We start from the raw sequence: 18,875 nt of genomic DNA, 5'->3' as shown, positions 1-18,875 counted from the left end.
GAGAGCCACGAGTTAAACTTTCCTAATTATTCCTTTAATTTAACAAGCTTGAATGTGGTTTCTCGCATTATTCTTGTGCTTAAGCACTGATAAGTTACATTGCAGATGCCAAAAAGTAAATAAATAAATAAAAATTCCTGCTCCACTGTTTTTACAGTAACAAACATGTTTGACGCTCATGTTCCAAACCAGGTTAAAACAATTATGCATCCAAAGTGTCTCGAAAATGCGCACAAAGTCTATTTCACTTAGAACATCTTAAACTTCTACTGGCCCGACTACTGTATATTACCAAATAGGAACTAAATGCTGTTTTATATGAGAATTACAGTATGTGTGCCACAGCTATAAACTAAAGTGCAGCCAGCTGAGTATTCGTTGGTCTCACCCGCATGAACTAACACACTATAACCATAAAAGAAAATGACTATAATGTTCCTATAAAGTGTCTGGTGGATTTGCCTCGCTGTAATATTCCCTCAGTGTTCGTATCGGAGATTAAAGCGTGTTACTGACTGTCCATGTAAGAAACGGTCCAGTTCCACCACCTAAAAGCTCTCTGATGGAGCCACCGTGATATTCCTGGAGTGTTTTATAGGCCTGGGTGTCATTGCAACAGAACGCAGCCCAATGTGGTGGCGGACTCCCTGCTTGAGCCCTCCTCCTCTCCCTCCTTCTCCCTCTCCCTCCCTCTCTCCCTCCTCCTCTCATGTGTCTACATTTCCATCCCATGGCCGTCTCTAGGTGATTTAGCGCCGCCAGTCTCAAGCAGGTGTCCAACATGGCGATCACGGGGAGCGGATCTCTCGCTATCTCCTTCTCTGTTTTCGTGATTTCAGCGGCGTTTCTTCCGAAAGGTAAGTTGTTTTTTCCCCTTCTTCTTCTTGTGTGTATGTGATGCAGAATTGGCCCCATCCATCTATCCAGCCATCCAGCAATCCCTCCACACACACAGCAGAAGCCAGCGGAGCACCGGGGAGAAGTTGTGGCGCGTTTGCGCGCTGGATGCGCACAAAATCTCAGCATCACTTTCTCCTGCTCCGATTCTGCTGTCGACTCACAGAATACTCACTCACCCCTCCGCGACGTTTCGCTACTTATCTGCTGATTTAGAGGGATTTCTTTTACTGCAAGGCACTGCGGACGACCGCTGTAAAAAGTAATGTTCGTGCTGCATAACGCAGAGATAAAGTGCGACGCAGTGAAGTGAACGCGCGGTGCTTTAACACTTTAGGGGCAAGTAAAAGTCAATTGTGAGAGGAGCTCGTGTCCTATGACACTAAATGAGAAAGCATTGGTTGTATCCCTTTACCGCATAAACCCTCCACAGTCCCAACTCGTCCCACAGATCTCTCCAAGTCTGCGCTTCAGGTGCGCTTTGGAGGAAAAAAAAACACGCATTGCAGCTCTCGTCTCTCTGTCCTCTGACCGCAGTCCTCCTCACTTCTCCTCCTGTCAGAGAGCTTGGAAATGTAAATCTGCCATGTCGCTGCTGTGCTTTCATGAACCAGAGGCGACTAAAACATGTGCACGACCATTGCGGTCCCCCAGTAATCCGATATCATTTCCCCGCTATTCCGCCACGGTTGCATCAGAGTTGCATGCCTCAACGTGTGTGTCTGTGGAAGAGTGTGGGTAATTGTTTATCTTAAATCTTTCTTTATTGGAAAACGTATCTGCTGGCAATGTGACGCATATGTGGAGCGGTTCAAAATGTCAGCGTGCATCCACTTTAAATCCCTCCCAGAGGAAGGATGGACATGTTGTTAGGTTGTCAGTCCTGTTAAAATAGCATTGGCAACAGTTGCATTGGCAGGTTCACACCTGAACTCTACTTGACTTTCTGTGGGTTCCTTCTTTTCTCTCTCTCTTATGTTGTCATTTACAGCATCACATTGTCCCAACAGTGGCATCTCCATCACTCATCAACAGGTCTGCAGGAACTCTGTGTGTGTGTGTGTGTGTGTGTGTGTGTGTGTGTGTGTGTGTGTGTGTGTGTGTGTGTGTGTGTGTGTGTGTGTGTGTGTGTGTGTGTGTGTGTGTGTGTGTGTGTGTGTGTGTGTGTATGTCCTGGGTTCAGGTCAGGGCTTGGAAACTGTGGAGAGTTTGCATGTTCCCCACTTTGTACTCCACTTTAGTCTCACAGTCCAAAAACCTGTGCTTGAGATGAATTGGAGGCTCTAAAACCGGGTTGTCCGTCGCTCTGTTGACCCGTCCAGGCAGAGTGCACCTTGCTTTCCTCCCATACTCACCTGGGCTCCACCCTAATTTGGATGAATCTCAATAGACATTAGATGGATGGAGCGAGTGACGACTTCCCTCTCAAAATGTGGTTACTTGTTTCAGGACTGTGTTTCTTTTCCCCCCGGCAGTTTGCAGTTTACAAGGTTTTTTTTGCAGTTGTTGAATGCACTACGGTCTGCGTTGAATAGCAGCTGAATGACATTTACAGCATTGTGTAGCGTCTTCTTGTCACATTAATTTAATTTACTTCTCAGTTGAATGAAGCAACGCATCATGAATGTGCAAAACCCGTCCTTAAGCTCAAGACAGTGAGCGCTGCAGCTGTGGGAGAAGGACATCGTCCTGGGGTTCAGGTGAAATCGCTCAGCTTGAAAGTCATATCTGACCTCGCGTGAAGTGTGTGTGTGGGTGTGGGTGTGGGTGTGGGTGTGGGTGTGGGTGTGTGTGTGTGTGTGTGTGTGTGTGTGGGTGTGGGTGTGGGTGTGGGTGTGGGTGTGTGTGTAGAACTCAAACACTCTAAAGTGATGACTTTCTGCTTTTCTGCAGATTTTCCTTCAGTTAGTGATCAAGAATCAGCGAATTTGAACTTTGTCTTCTACATCTGGTGAGAGAAAAACAATTTTTGCTAACTGGATGTTGTTCCCCATCACAGTCACAGTCGACAGTACTGGGGTTAATTAAAGTGAGAACGAGACGGAGACCGCACGCCGAAACTTGTTCTTTTATTGGCACTGACAAAACTCGAAGTGCCAGCCTCGACTGAGCGTCCGGCAATGAAACGCTGAGACTTTGTATTTTAACTGAGAATGTGTTTAGCGGCGTCTCCCCGCCGCGTCTCCCCGCCGCGTCTCCCGGGGCTCGGCCTGTTGTGGCGTATCAGATGGTTGAATTTCAGAAGGTTGCATAATCCCACTTATTGCCCGTTTTAAGTCATTCGTCAGGACTGAGCGATGGTGAAGTGGATCAATACGAGCTGTCATGGATCCTCAAGGCGCCGCTGAAGGACAGGATCTTGGAGGAACAAAAGGAAACGCAGTGTTGTTACGGTGCTCCTGGTTGCCAGTTGGCATGTGACCCTGCAAGTGATTGAAGATGTTCCTTTCTGGCTGCTTGTGGTCGGGTTTAGCTTTGAAACCGATTCTGTTGAGAAGCTCCTCTCAGTGTGCGGCTTCACCCCTCAATTTCAGTTTGTATTCTGGGTGGTGGCACTCCGTTATTTCCTCGGTTATCACACAAGTGTTGATCCGCTCTCTGTGTTTTCTTCATTATCCTCCGCCGGGGGTGCAGGCGGGGGTCCACAGGAAACACAGGCATGCATATTTCTGTTGAGTAGTGAACATTAAGGTCATTTGAAAGAGCTCATAACTTCATGTGGTGGCAGCACAAATATTCAGAAGCCTGCGAGTGAGTGGCCATGCAACACTAAGAACAAATCAAGTCTGAGATTTTACTTAATGAAAGTCTCTGGCTGTAAAACAGCAAAACACACTTCTCATGTATCAAAAAATGCAATCCAGCTGGTATGGAGGTTAATTTGTTTTCACAGTTTCCTTTTCGGGATCAAAATGATTTGTTTCTTGGTTTTTATTTTCAAAGGAGATGTTGTTCTTGATGTGTTAACAATTAAAAAAAAAAATCACCAGAAGCACAGCTGCTGCAACATTTTTATTTAAGGGCCCCATTGAAAAAAGCATTGTTTTTAGTGTTTTTGTTTCAGAAATGTTTTGCATTTACACGGCAACTCAGAAACGCTGAAAACAATGTAATTTTCATGTTGGGCCACGAGTGGGTGCTCTTGGTTGTTTTTGTAATGAAACCACACACACATTCGCAGACAATACGCTATAAACATTAACAATGGGAGTACATGGACATTCGTATGGACCAAAGACCAAGTTGGATAGTTATTATAGATATATGACTCTCAACTATAAAACTACTAAGTCACGACACTCTGGAGTTTCCCACAGTTAAAAACGATCCACCTCAGTGCAAAGAGTGAACATTTTCTGTGAGCACCATTTAAAATGTTGCTGGGAGCAGATGTATTTTAAGTAGAAGTAAAGTTGAAATTCTATGATTCTATATTCTGGAAAGGTTTTCTTTGATATGCATAAATGTGATTTTGACAATAAGGAGAAAATACTATGAAAGCCCAGGATGATGCGTTCGAGCTTTGTGTTTTATTTAATAAAACGTATTAAACTTTTACACTTGTTAAAAAAAAGAGGAAAATATTCTCAATTTCACCATTAAGTAACTCCAGCCAGACAATTTCCATCATTCCTCCTGACACACACAATTATGTAAAAAAAACCTGCTGATTCATTTCCTGTCAAATTACTAATCAATTAATTGAGTGATGGTGTCAGATCTCAGTACATTAGTGCTATTCATGGTACAAACTGCGGCAGCTTTCTTTTTAGTGTCTGTATAAAATTGCACTCATGGTTACAGTTAAGTCTTTCAGGATAAATTTAATACAGCACTTAATGGCCCATTGATATGTGCCCGCATGTGAAGTATTTCATCGCCCGTACGGTGAGATCACCACAGTACATCATTTGTAACAATAATATACTCTTCTATTTAAAGAAATGGAATTTATTGCTCATTAAATTTACATTAAACTCTGCTTAATAAGCCCCACTCTAATTGCTGGATAATGCATGGCACTACTTTATGCGGTGGCAGCCAGTCTTACTGTTGGGAAGCAAAGGGCCGGCAGAGAATTGGCAGCTGATGAATGCCAGGAATTTCGGCCATCTTTTTAGCAGATACAACAAAGGATGTCATGCAGGGTTTTGCTGTTAATGTTACATTGAAGCTCACACCTCCGGGCTCGCTCGCGTCCGGTCAGGAAAATCAAGCGTATTTAAAGCAGTCGTCACGCTTGCTTATAAAACAGATCTGAGTGCGGATTTCACCTCGGTATCCTGTCACTTTGAGGCTGACGCTCTAGCAAGTCAGTCAATTTACACACAGAAAGAAAAGGTTGTAAAGGTCCATGTTGGAAAGGATTGAAGATGTCTTTCTACCCTTTGACTTTGAATTTTTTTCAATTTCTGAAAGCCTCCAATCTTCTGTACGTCACCTGCTACAGCGGTGTTTGTCCACACACCTCCGACCTCAGAGCAAAGACTCACCTGGTTGTGTTGTCAAGGTCACATGAATGTTACTATTGACGTCTCGTCACTGACTGTGAGTCGTGTCGTTAATATATATATATATATATATATATATATATATAAAAAGACATTTGTGTGCAAGGAATTTGTACTGCAGTGTCAAACTGAATGACAAACTGAGGACGATCAAAAATGTGTCTGTCTGACTGCGTTGAAATGTAGTAAACAGTCAATTAGGAGAAACAGACAGATGACAGGTTCTTTCATGATTGTGGGGACAGAAGCTCCCATTCACAGCGCCGTGGTAATGAGGAGGAGAGCTGATGTCTCCGCTTATGAATATGACATTGTTCTCTCTCTCTGTTCCCTGGATCTGAGGGACCCCACTCCATTGGCTGCGACGCTGAGACGGTGACAATCAGGTCCACAATGACAACAAAAAATGGAAATGCAGTGATTTTTGTTTTGAAAGGGACACGGAGTGCGCATTAGTATGGTTGATGGAGCAATTACAAGCCACCATTAAGGCTGCGGATCAGTCAAAGCACGGCACTTTCTAAATGACGAACTCCCATCACTGGGTGGATAGTCTTTGTACCTCGTACTGGGTGATGATAATAAAATAAAATTAGCAAAGAAAGACTCAGGTTCAAGATACTTTTTTAAATTGCTCTCCTCTTTCTCCACTGATGTGTTTCTTTTTCTTTGAGGTGCCGGTGTGATTTGACCAGCAATTTGTCCTTCACAAAACATCACAGACGCCAGTAACGAAGGTTTTCTTGTGGATACAGTCTCTGACACATTTTCTTTCACATTTCTATTTATTGATTTTAATTAACAGAATGACAAACAAAAATACTGTGGATTTAAAAAAAAAAAAAAGAAAGAAAGAAGTGAAAACGAAGGAAACATGCTCCAAATCCAAATCATAACAAATCAGATGTGTTAAAAAAATACAACCACAAATTCTCACAAAACTGAAAATGACAGAAATCAAACTGTTTATCTAGAATAAAGGTACAAGCTATTATTCCCGTAAATCATTAAATACATTAACTCCAACTTTTTTCTCATAAACAGGCAGCTCACATTCTTCAATTTAAAACAAAAAACATCAAGTAACAAACAAACACATTTACACATAAACATGTCAACCTGAATCCAATATTTAACATTCACATTTTAGAAGCAGTGTAAATGCAGTTAAAGAATATGAAATTATATGAATAAATTCATTGAACTGTGTGAGACGAGTCACCGTTGAAGTTAAAAATAGGTCTTATCTTAAAGAAGCATTGAAGAAGTCTGATGATTTGATGTCTGGAGGCTTCGAGTTCTGCAATATGTTTAAATACTCAAATAATGTCGTGTGGGGAGATAATGCAGGAAGATTGTCTAGGATTATATTTATACTCTCAGGATGAAATGATGTATTCACACAAACAAGGAACCCATTCACAGATGTATTCAAACACGCACGTAAATATATATATATAGTACTTTAGAAGTCATTAGACTACGACAGCAATGAAGCAGAACTGACCCTGTGCATGTGCATGCTGACATATTTGTTTATTTCTGATTAGTTTTGTTTAAAGAAAATGTCTTGCTACAAATATCATGAATAACGTATGTTAAGAAGTGTAGGAGGATGGACCCCCCCCCCCCCCCCCCCCACGTGTCGGTGGGAACACCACTAACACACACACGTTTAACCGTAGGAAGACCTCACCTTCACCTCGTTTCAGTACAAAAAGTCTAAATCTACTTTAGTTTCTACTTTCCAAATAACAGACTGCAGTGAAGCTAGACATAAATCCACATTTTGAAGTTGAGATACTAAAAAACGAAACAAAAAATCAATGCATTCTGCCTCAAACGTACGGAAACGAAACTAAATGGTTGATTGCAATTCTTTATTTAATTAGATTACTTAAGTACGACCTTGTGCCGGTGTATTTTGAATGGGACTCTGTCTTTTGCACTCGATGTGTGTATTTTATCAGTTCAAACTGAGACTGGGCGATTTGACCCCAAAAAACCCCCAAAAACCTATGATTTTTTAAAGAAAAACTCGAGTTTTGATTGTTTTTCTCAATGCACTTAAAAATGACTGCAGACATCAGATATATTGTCCAAAGTGCAACTTTATTGCTGTGATTGTCCTCAGAGTTAAAATGCATATAAACAATCCCAAAATAACTTCTCAAATTTGCAAAATAAAAATCATTATTTGCTTTAAATTCGGTAAATTGACTAAATCCATGTTTTGCCCTGCTGTAGTTCAAACTGTATTTTCTGCAGAGTCACAGACAGTCACCTCTTTTCTTTATAACCAGTGTTCATTATAAAGTCAACCACATAACGCTGCATTGCCAGATTTATAATTATCACTGTGGGAAACATTACTGACAAAACCTCCAGTAATGGGTGTATGACTTTAAGATGTCGCTGTGCATTTTAAAAATAAGGCTTTAATATAATATTGAAAACACCACTAATTAAAGTTCAGTGATTCAGCAGACACACGACTGCATTCCGTCCCGAGTGTGGCTCGTCAGTTCTCTGGGAACAGCTGCAAACATACGTCGCTCTTTCTAAGATGTACATTTGAAGCTTCTTCCATCTTTGGCAGCGGTTTTTATGCAAATTCACATTTTTTGGCTTTCCCTAGGGTGTGGATGCACAAGTTATTCAGTATTAGATAAATAGCAAAGCATCGTGGAGTAAATAAATACATGCATCAAAACGGACTGAACACATGATACCAGCGTGTTTCTGTGAAATGTTTCCACCAAAACTTGGACGCCGACTAAGCTGATTAAGCGGGATTTTCTGAGAAGACCTTGGATTCTGCAAATGTTTTGTGTCCATAGGCAATATTATCCATGACATAATTCATTTTTTCCCCCTCAGAAAACTGCAGTCACATTCATTTAGTCCATTTGTTTCAGTAGTAAAAAAAAAACGTTGTCAGCTCCCTCTGGACATCCTAACTTTTTCTTTTTTAACCTCCTGCAGTGACATTTTCCCTGATTTAAATTCAAACTCGTGTCCACATGATGAATCTTAAGTCAGTCATTCACTCTCTTTCCTCTCAGAGTTTGGTCTCCACCTCCTCCTGAGGGAAATGCTCGGCTCCTCGGCTGCTTCATGCGTTGCTATGTTCGCCAGGATTTCTCTAAGTGTCTCTGACTGCTGTGTGGCGTTGCGGTGGATTTATCACAGAGCGAGGGGAACAATGCACTCCATTTTTATTTATTTTTTGCTTGATAATGGAGGTAAACTCACTGTAAAGCAGTGAGGATTCATCCATATGAGCGACTGTACATGATATCAATTGAAACCCATGTTCACTCTGCAATGCTTGGCAATAGCTTTCCCTTTAGAAGTGCGTCAGATCTCACACCACAAATAAATCAGCTCTTTAACCCTTCGAATCCCAAGTACCCCCCCCCCCCCCCCCCCACACACACACACACACACACCCATTGAAGTTCAGACACGAAAATGTAGTGATGCTTCACTCAGTTTAAACAGGAGAACCTCAACTATAAGAATAAATGAACTGCTTTTACATTTTTAAAACAGCTAAGGATCAATTCAGCTCATGTCCTTTCCGATCTGATGTCAAGTATTGATTGTACTAAAGACGGTTTTCATGGGTGTCAAACATATTTTCGTTCAGGGGTCACATGCTGTCCAATTTCATCTTAAGTGGCCTGGACCGGTAAAATAATGCCGTTAGAATAACCTTTAAATGTACACGGGAAAGTTCTTCTCTGTTGTAGCACAAAGTAAGTGTGAGGAAAATGTCTATATTTTCAGAAAACAATTAATACAGAAAACGTTTGTGGAAGGAGAAAGGAGTTAAAGGTAATGTATTGCAAAGATATTAAAAAGACACTTTAATGTATAAAGACATTTTTATCTAAAGATAGAAAGTTCAATGTGAAATAAAAAAATAAAATAAAATTAAAAACTACACAAGCATGGAAGTGTGGATATTTTAATATTAAAACTCCCACATCAACCAATTGAATGATCAAAAAGCAAAATACATGTAGGTTTCAAAGGTTTAAGATAGAATAATAAAATAATCAGTTATGAATTGGTTAGTCGATTTAAACTTGCAGGTTTCCGCATGAATCATATAAACCACCAGACCACAAAGGGTTAATTTCAACACGGAGCTTCTTCATAGATAATTAAACTAAACGGGGTCCTTGTGGCCCATAAATTCATTACAAAATGGCTGCATATTAAACGTTTGATCCACTGGGCGAAGAGAGGCCCCCTCCATGTGTGTCCACCTGTTTGATTTTGACAGAAGTTTTGGGATTCATCTCACATTATCAAAAAAAATTACGCTGATCAGCCCAAAGGGCCACTCTGCCAAATGTGTTCACTCATCCATGTGTCGTGTGCAATATCTGAGATTTGATTCTCATTTCATCAGAGCATTGAAGCCTCCAAAATGTTTAGGGGAGGAAGAACAATTGCAGCCTAAAAATAGGCAGAGAATATTTCCTTCTCGTGACTGTCCTGACTGACTTAATCCTCTATTTACTGTGCTCTTGCTTTTCATTTTTTTTCTTTTTTTAGAGAAGGACCCCAAGTACTTAGCCCCTTAAGCCCTTAACTGGCTGCATTTTCTTTTGGGTTGTTTATTTATTTTTTTCACCTGAAAAACATCAGCCAAATCCTGCCTCTCAAATGTAAGGTGAAAATGAAGAACCTTGGTGGATAAAAAGCACTTGAGAGGATTTTTGAAATATAATAAATCTCCTCGTCCTCATCACCGGAGTGAGATTTAAAAAAAAAACCAAACAAACCCCCCAAAAAACTGGCATGTTTATTTCTGCCTGAACAAAACTGTGAAAGCCAGAGTGTATGCCAACTTTACAATCCCTCTTCAGCGGCAGAGTTTGGGGATCTCTCATCGAAAGACGTGTGACTGTAACGCCACTCCTGCAGCAGAACTGTGGGCTGGTTTGGTTCAGCTGTCGAAGCTCTGGGAGAGACACTGACTGAACCACATCACACTCCTAATTTTGTGAGAGCAATTTGCTCGACAGCGATGAGGCGCGCGAACGGCTGAGTGATCACGTGAAGCACATCGACGAAGCAGTGCAGTGTGCGTTAAGCAATGTTTACATGACTTTTTAAAAATGAAATCTACACATTTTGTTAATTCATTGTTTGTTCAATGGGCATTGTGAGTCTCGATCAGGAAGTAAGCAATAATAATGGCAGATCCATATACATGCACGTGTACGGTTGCATCATCAGTGTTTACTGTATATAAAGCCTATTTACCATTAGTGGCTGCTGTCAATAGTAATATCAGTCGCGTCCTGTTAGCTTGTTGCTTTGGTGTTTTTTGAAATCAGTGGTGAAGCTGCGGAGCCGCTGCCTCCGTCCTGCTCACTAAGCTTTAGCTTCATCCAAACTTGTTACTATTTCACTAAAGCTCTGTTGAGCGGTGAAGCAGCACCTCATTAATCCGGAGCTAACACCGTCCTCCCGATGGCAACATAAAAGTATCATTAACATCGGCCTGTATCCACAGGACCAGTGATGAATTAGCAACGCTAAATAAACATTCCCTTCCCTTCTTAAAGAGACGTTTGCATTTCGATAGATGATCTGAGCTGGTTTTGTTCCTGATTCCTCTTGCTGTCGTTCAGTCAGAAATGCTTTTTCTTTCAAGAAGCGTTAACATCCTGATAATAGAGCACCTTTCTGAAAGTGTGTAACTTCAGCTGAGTGATCCACTCAGTGCTGACTGCTCAGCTAATGTGTCTCAGCATTACAATAATACAGCTATGCATGTATAAATAAGTCAACGTCTTCTAATGAATTACTTACTTTATATTGCAGCAACTTATGAAGTAATTCCAGAACCAACAAACCAACCAGTTACTGAACTGTAACCAATATGTAATTTATAATCACAATGGTCAGTATTTCCTTTAATTGTAGCTCCAGCAGGCATTAATGTCTGGACATTCTTGACAGATGTTGATTTGATGCAACAGATATGTTTCCAGACTTCCAGGGTAAAATATGTTAAATAATAGTGTCGAGAAATGAAATTTTTATATCCGAGTTTAAACAACTTGGAGAGTGGATGAAGTAAGACCAAGTGCCAACTGATCTATGTGGAGGAGAAGGACTGGTGAGAAAGAAGACTGAATCCCTCTAATCAATAGATTCAGTTATTGAGCTCCGACTAATCCACTGCTCCAATTGGAATGGAAAAAAAAAGGTTTTGGTGCTCTAATCGGCAGCCGCAGTGTTTGGGTCATTTTCCCCGGCAGACCAGACACAATCTCCTTCTTTTTGAAAGCCAGAGGAGGCTTATTGCTGCACTGGCTGCGTGCTTTGGTCACATGTGGAGATACAGAGTTTTACCCCTTCGCCCCTTTGGGTTTTATCTCCTGTGTCCACTGTGGCCGGATGGCAGGTGACTCACTTACGGAGGAGTCTAGGGGCTGAGGAGCTTTTCTCGGGCTGGCGCCTTGCATTTCAGACAGCGGCAGCAGACGAGCAGTAGCACCTCTTTGTCTGCTCTCTGGGCTTGTTTGGGCCGATCTGAGCCCGATAGCATAATCACTGTGTACCCTCCTGTGCAAACAGCCTCCCACAGGTGAAGGTAATGCATCGCCGCTGTACAAAACCAAAATTACAAGTATCCCTCAGCAGTGAGTGGCACCAGAAAGCAAAAACTGCACTAATCAATACGTCTTACTCTGCTAATATAAAGGCAATTTGCTCCAGCTGCCATACTTTACCCTGATAAGAGTAAAAATGCGAGAGAAAAAAAAATCTAATTTTCCTGGATTCATATCTTGTTTATATACAGTGAGTTATCAGAACAGCCTCTATTCTTGCTTTACACTCTCCCCTGGAATCACGCACTCCTTCTCTGGTCGGAGAGCTGTTTGCAAATGCATTTATGCAGACTGAATGAAATATTATTCCCTTACACAGCAGGATACAGCCAGACTTGGGGACAACATTAGAATTGCCCGGCCCTTCCAAGTTTCTCTTTTCTTTTTCAGCTGTGCCCCCATTGCACCCTAATGCTTCTCTAATTTTATTTGAACAATACACAGAGGGAGGCCAGCTGGAGAGAACAAACACCTCTTCAAGAACCAATGTGGAGAATGGTAAAACTGCTGGAAAAATAGAAACTCCCATATGATTCATACCCAGAAATAAATTCTACATTTCTTAAAAGATTCAGTTTTGATCAAACTCAATGCAAACCCCTAAAATATCACTTATATAATTCACCTAGAAACATAATGAAGAAAGAACTCATCCGTTTCAGTGAGCTTGACCAGTGAGTGACTGTTTATTGCAGCATTTCGAATTTACTTTAGATGTTTGTCTGCTGATTCGTGTTTGTTTAACTCTGAGATGTTGCTGCATTACATTGATAAATGTTTGCACACTTTGTTTGCCCCATTTATAATCATGCAGATGTAAAGACTTTGCATTAACTTTGTTGGGCCGACTCACCATCCGAGTAGTCAAAAGGATTGAGTAACTTTATAAATAATGCAGTTATGTGTTTTCCTGCCCAGGATTGGAGTACAAGATCAATACGAGTCTCATTTCTTCTCACAAAAAGCTTGAATTTGTTTGGGTAACTAAGCATAGAGACTAGAAAACACACCATCTAAATGCAATAGAAAGTGCTTGGGCTGCTGCTCTGACATTTACAAAAATCCTCATGTATGTTGTTCGTTTAATCCAGACAGAAATAAAATTCAAGGCTCCATGATATGGAAAATACATGTAACCACTTTTAATCTTGTGCTCATTGTTTATTTATCACTTGAGCTGTGCCAAAAGATAAAAACAAATCAGACAATCTCCATATGAAATTCCCTTTTCTTTTTAACTAACTTAAGTCAAATATCTGATGAATAGCTTCGCCAGTGAAAATTGAGGCGAAGGTTATGTTTTTGTCTGATTGTATTTATTTATTTATTTATTGGTTTGTATGTATTTTACCAACTTTTCCTTGAGGACTGAATTTGCCATTAGCTGTCTGCTAGCACACCGCTAACTCCGCTCCCCGCCCCCTTCTCCACTTTCAGCCAATCACATGCCAGCTCACTCTAATGGTGTGTTCAAGTAACACAAAAGAATGGGAACCAACAGAGCATCATTTAACCTGAACATTATAACAATATGAAGCAATTTAAACTACCATGACAAATAATGGAAGGTGTGTTTTAGTAGATTAAATAACGTTCTAATCCATTGGTTTCCATGGTGACAAATGTGCCGTTGGCTAAGGTATGTGATCTACTGAGTGCCCATTCTAGTTAATCCTGAAAGTGAGGGAAGTCACTCAGGCCCTGTTTACATGACAACGTTTCACGTGACAACACGTAATCCGACAAAAAAAAGGAGTGTGTTTACACTGCAGCAGCGGACACAGAGACAACGATGTAGTTAGTATGCCGGGCCACTGGAGGGCGCTGTTGCTTGATTTTGTAATGAAACTACACAGACGTGTGCAGAGAACAATACACTATAAACGTGAAGAAAATGGAGAGCACCCGACATCCGCATGGACTGATGACACATCGGATGCTATCAGGGGTGAATCTCAACTATTAAACTACTGATCTGGACGATAAAACTAGAATATAGACCGCGGGTTGTACCACTACGCGGCCACCATGTTTGTTTACAACTGGAGGGAGGGGGAGAGATGTGCATGCGCAGTAACAGGCTCTGTAGCCTCCGGGCAGTCTCTGCAGGAGGGATTAGCAGCCGTGAAAGAATCTTTCCACCCTGGAAGCCGGATTAAAAACACCGTTAACACTGGTGTCGTGTAAACGGACCCCCCAAAAGTGAAGAAAGTTTTGCGGATACACTTGAATTCGTTGTCGCGTAAACGGGGCCTCATTCTGCACCAACCTGAGCTATCAGCTTGAAGCAGTGTTGTTCATTTACATGGTTTCACAGTCTTTAACCTGACTAGAAAAAGTATTTAGCACCCAGGTCAGAGTTGAGGAACGCAGCAGGTTTCTACTAAGATATGTTCTTGTGCTTGAGATGATTTCTTTTTTTAAAATAAAATAATTCCTTTGTCTCTGATTAAGACCCGACCATGTAATGTTTTGCACCAGCAGGAGAAATATCTGTGAGTGAAACCTTCTCCCAGCAGGTTTCTTTTCATGATAAAAAAGAATTAAATGGAGAGCGAAGCTATTAACTATTCTGCTACAACACACACTGAATTTGTTGTATTTGTATTGAAGACAAATTACAGTTATGAAATAAGCTTAAGTGCCCAACTATGCAAAGAAGAAGCAGACTATGAAGATTTCAAATGCCTGTACAGATCAGCTGTTATCAAGCTGGCTGATCTTGGAAAATATTTTATATATCAAATCAGGAGTACTTAGTTAGAAGTTAGATGAGCCAGTTGAAGATATTTGTCACTCTGGTATTTTTCCAAAAGTTAGTGTCTGGTTTTTGACTACGTGACCTAAATGAATGAACCCGTAGCCTGCTAACTCACTGCAAGTCGCTCAAGAGTTCATTGGTATTCACGGTATCGGCTGTTTTGAGATTGTTTGGGTTGCATACAATATAATTCACTGCAAAGGGTGTGAAAAAAATTAATTGTGAGACATTTGTTAGGCATAGTCATGTACATCTAGTTGGAGGTGAGGGTTTTGAATTGTTTCTATTTATACAAGCTTTTTAACAACGACCCGAATTGTTACAAAATATAATGTAATAAAACCTGAAATAGAATAACTGGATGATAATGTAACAAAAGTGCTGAGTCCGAAATGTAATAAAATATAATGTAATAAAACCTGAAATGTAATTACTGGTCAATAATGTAGCAAGATTTAACAAGAATTTAAATGTGATCTTAATATCTTTAATGCTTATAGCTTATTTTATACTGATGATTGGAGAAATAGATTACAGATTATAGAGAACGGAAGACGTTAAATGACTTGGGCAACAGCAATCATACATAAATACCATAAACTGTATATAGATATATGTTTAAACATATAGTCCAAACTTTTAGAAGTCATTCTTTCACTGTTGTTCAAATTGAAGCAGGTCAAGCTCAAGTCCACACCATAAACCAGTGACTCACTTTATAATGTAATTAAATGATTACAATATTAAGGAGGAAATATTTTGCCTGCCCCACACTGGAATAATAAACATTTTTGAATTATATTTCAGGCTCAGCACTTTTTTTACAATATCGACCAGTTATAAAATATGATGTTATATAATCCGAAACGTAATAACATTTTAGGTCGTTGTTACATACTAACAAGACTCTCATTGACGTACAGGTGAACCTGTGGAGTGAGAGATCAGATGTGATCACTGGTATAGATTTGGTACAGTCCCCTCTCAAGGTGAATCATGAGAAATTTCGATGCGGTTGACTCAAAGGCAAGCAGGATTTTGACAGGTTGGTGCGGGCTGCCTCGGGGGGCATCGTGCTCTTGAGTTATCAGCGTGACGATAGACCCATCTTAATTACTTTCAGATACAGCGCCATAATCTGTCATTGTCAGGCTGATCAAGACTGTGCAAACCAAGCACTGAGACTCATTCACCCAAACCAGAAGCCTATCGATTATTTCTCATACTTGAGTCATCGCGCTGCGGAGAGACATGGGAGGCAATAGAGCTAATGGAAGAGGGAAACTCAAAGTCACATTGTTTACATCTAAGATGACAGGTGAATGTACTTGAAAGGAAATATGGGCTTGATCCATTGGCTCCCAAATAGCAGTCTATGTGCAGCTAACGAGGAAAGTCGAGCTCAAGCCTTTTAAAAATCCTCCACCTCGCGGTTCAGATGGCGAGCTTACTGCTCGACAGCTTTTCTATTTCTGCATCAAATCTGGGTCCAGAAATTGAAGATAATATTTCTGTTTTCTAAGGAAAATTCCAAGTTCCTTTGCACTTTTCTTCTTCTTTTTTTTTTTTCTCCTTTCAGTTTTTCTTGGGCATTTCATTGTGAGAGAGGGGTCTCTAATGGCCGCACCCTCGAAAAAGACTCAAGGCCTGATTAAAATCACCACGCTGCTCGGAATTTAGACACAACGTGTCACCCATGCAGGGAAATTCCTCACAAACAAAATGCTGCTGGACTGAGGAAATACTGCGTTTGTGTCACAGTATTAACGACCATGAAGTGATGTGTTGCGGATAAGTCACTGCTCCAGTTGATAACACAGCAAAATACAAACCTCTCCCTGAAGAAAGCAAACACGACCAAGAATTGATTCAAAACAGTAAGCTGTGATTGGAAAGTTATCTTCAAAGTAGACTGTTGCACAACAAATATTTGTAAAACTGGATGTAATTTCTCTCCCGCTGCTCTTTTTTTTTTTTCACCAGAAGATCATATGATAAACAATAAATGCAGACTTGTTACATGAGAAATTAGATATTTCAAGCCATTATTGTTTTACCTTGTATTTCCTGATCATTTTGGCTTGTAATTCATTAATTAAATAAATAAATAAATAAATACACACACACACATATATATATATATATATATATATATATTACAATATTTCGAGGGCAAAGAAATTTTTATTCTTTTTTCCTTTCACTTCCACTAATTGGCTCGAAGCATATCTGAAGCACTCAAGGGTCCGTTACGTCTTTGTGTCAGTCATATAAGACTTAATCCGCATCATATTGTTAATCCTTATAAGTCACCAAAGCTAAAAATCAAATAAAGGAATTGATTTCCCAAAAGGTTGAGTTAATGAAAAGTTCTTTAATTAGCCCAAAATAAAGGAAAGTATCACAGAAGCTTAAACTATTTTATTTACTGTGATTAATAAAGCATCAAAGTTTGTTAAATGACTTCATACATTTGATTTGTATTGCACAGACTATGACAACAATGTTTAAAGGGAAAATGCATCGTTTGTGACTCTTCATTTCAGGCAAGTTTCACAAAAGTTTTGAAAACGGTGTCTGTTTGTAGGGAAAAGGCAAAAATGCTGAATTGATTTAGCACGCCAGGCCACAAGTTGGCGCTGTGGGTTGTTTTTTGATGAAACCACCTCTACATAGTTGCAGAGAACAATACACTATAAACATTAACAATGGCAAATACACTGATATTCGTATGGAGAGAAGACAAGGTTGTATTGTTAATCCGGTGACCCTCAACTATAAAACTACCAAGGTCCAGCAGGAAAACATTGTTGTGACTGTCCATCTACTGAGCATGTGCAGAAGAACTATTTAGTATGGCAATGGTGCACATGTGCAATAGCAGCTTTTTCAGAAAAGTTGCGTTTTCATGGAGACCTCGTCAGAGCATTTTCACAAAGTTGTCTAAACGGGGCCTGAACAAAACACATCTTGATACTTGACCTGCATCAGGCAGTAAAACTCCAGAATGGTAATAGTTGTATATTTCTATTTAAAGTGTGTGAATAGTTCAAAGAAAATACAACAAAACTCCCTGTCAAAATACCAACTGTAAGTCTCTTCACTTTTCTTACTGATGGTCTAATAGAGAAATAATTATCTGTAAAACAAACGTTTCTTTTAGGATCCTCTCTCACTTCCGTCCTCTATTTTGTTTGTAGCTTAGTATCTGGTGATCCTTTATTAGGAAAAAAGAAAGTAACCACAAACAGTTGCAACCAAAGCATCTTAAAACATTTGAAGAAATTTAATTGCAAAGTTTCCTTTAACACATTTTTATCCATTTAACTAATAACTGTGTTTTTTTTCCCTCCCTCTTTTTTCTTTGCCCTGTGGGGTCTAACATGGATGTTGGATCTTCCTTAATGAGCTGAGGGCCCTAATGGAGTCAACGATGCACGCTTTCTCTTTATTATTAAGTGTTGATGTTTGTTTTGTTGAGCCTCTTCTACTTTAAAGCACTTTCTAACTTTCCTATTAAAAGCGTATGAAAGTTGGACTGCCAGAAGTACTGAGTGTAGACGGATCTCAGTAGCAAAAAACCTCTATTAATGCTATTCATTTGTCAAGATAAGCCGATTCCACATGTCAGATTTTCACTCAAGTTAATTCTTTCATCTCTTCTTTAGTCTTTGTTCCACCAGTGTACCAATTCTGGAGAAAATGGAAGAGCAGTGATATTTGCATATATAAATATACTCAAAAGCGCACTATTTTTAATGCTGTTTTGTCAATCCGCTCTGAAGTTTTGCAGCCTTTTGTGAGAGGCCACACCCATCGACATGCTGTCTCCTGCTAATTGTGACAACACAAAAAAAATGCTTCTATCATAATACGTTTATATTTCAGATTTACTCACAACTGCTTTGATTTATTAACAGACAGAATCAGGCAACAAAATAAGTGAATCAAGCTCCATCTGTGTTTCTCAATACACAATATTGTTTTAAGGCATCCAACGTCTTCAACATGTGGTTATCCCAATGAAGATGCTATTTTCAAACCAATTGCATGTTTGAACCTATT

At 40.0% G+C, this 18,875-nt stretch overlaps 1 protein-coding gene across 4 annotated transcripts in view; it reads left to right on the top strand.

Annotated features, from left to right (window-relative positions):
* Positions 1 to 730: 730 nt before the first annotated feature.
* The window catches only part of cadm1b (cell adhesion molecule 1b), a 205,062-nt gene continuing 186,917 nt past the window's right edge, over positions 731 to 18,875 (top strand). For 2 of the 4 annotated variants that reach the window (XM_080459950.1, XM_080459952.1), the window contains exon 1: positions 753 to 857. In XM_080459950.1, the coding sequence (XP_080316076.1) occupies positions 782 to 857 (76 nt within the window). In that variant the 5' untranslated portion in view covers positions 753 to 781. Of the gene's footprint in view, positions 858 to 18,875 lie in introns of all 4 variants that reach the window. The other 2 variants (XM_080459949.1, XM_080459951.1) reach the window with 2 other exon arrangements.

This window comes from Lipophrys pholis, assembly GCF_963383615.2.
Source record: "Lipophrys pholis genome assembly, chromosome: 3".
Taxonomy (NCBI): Eukaryota; Metazoa; Chordata; class Actinopteri; order Blenniiformes; family Blenniidae; genus Lipophrys; species Lipophrys pholis.
Note: the sequence above shows the minus strand (reverse complement) of the source record. Positions and strands in the feature narration are given on the sequence as shown.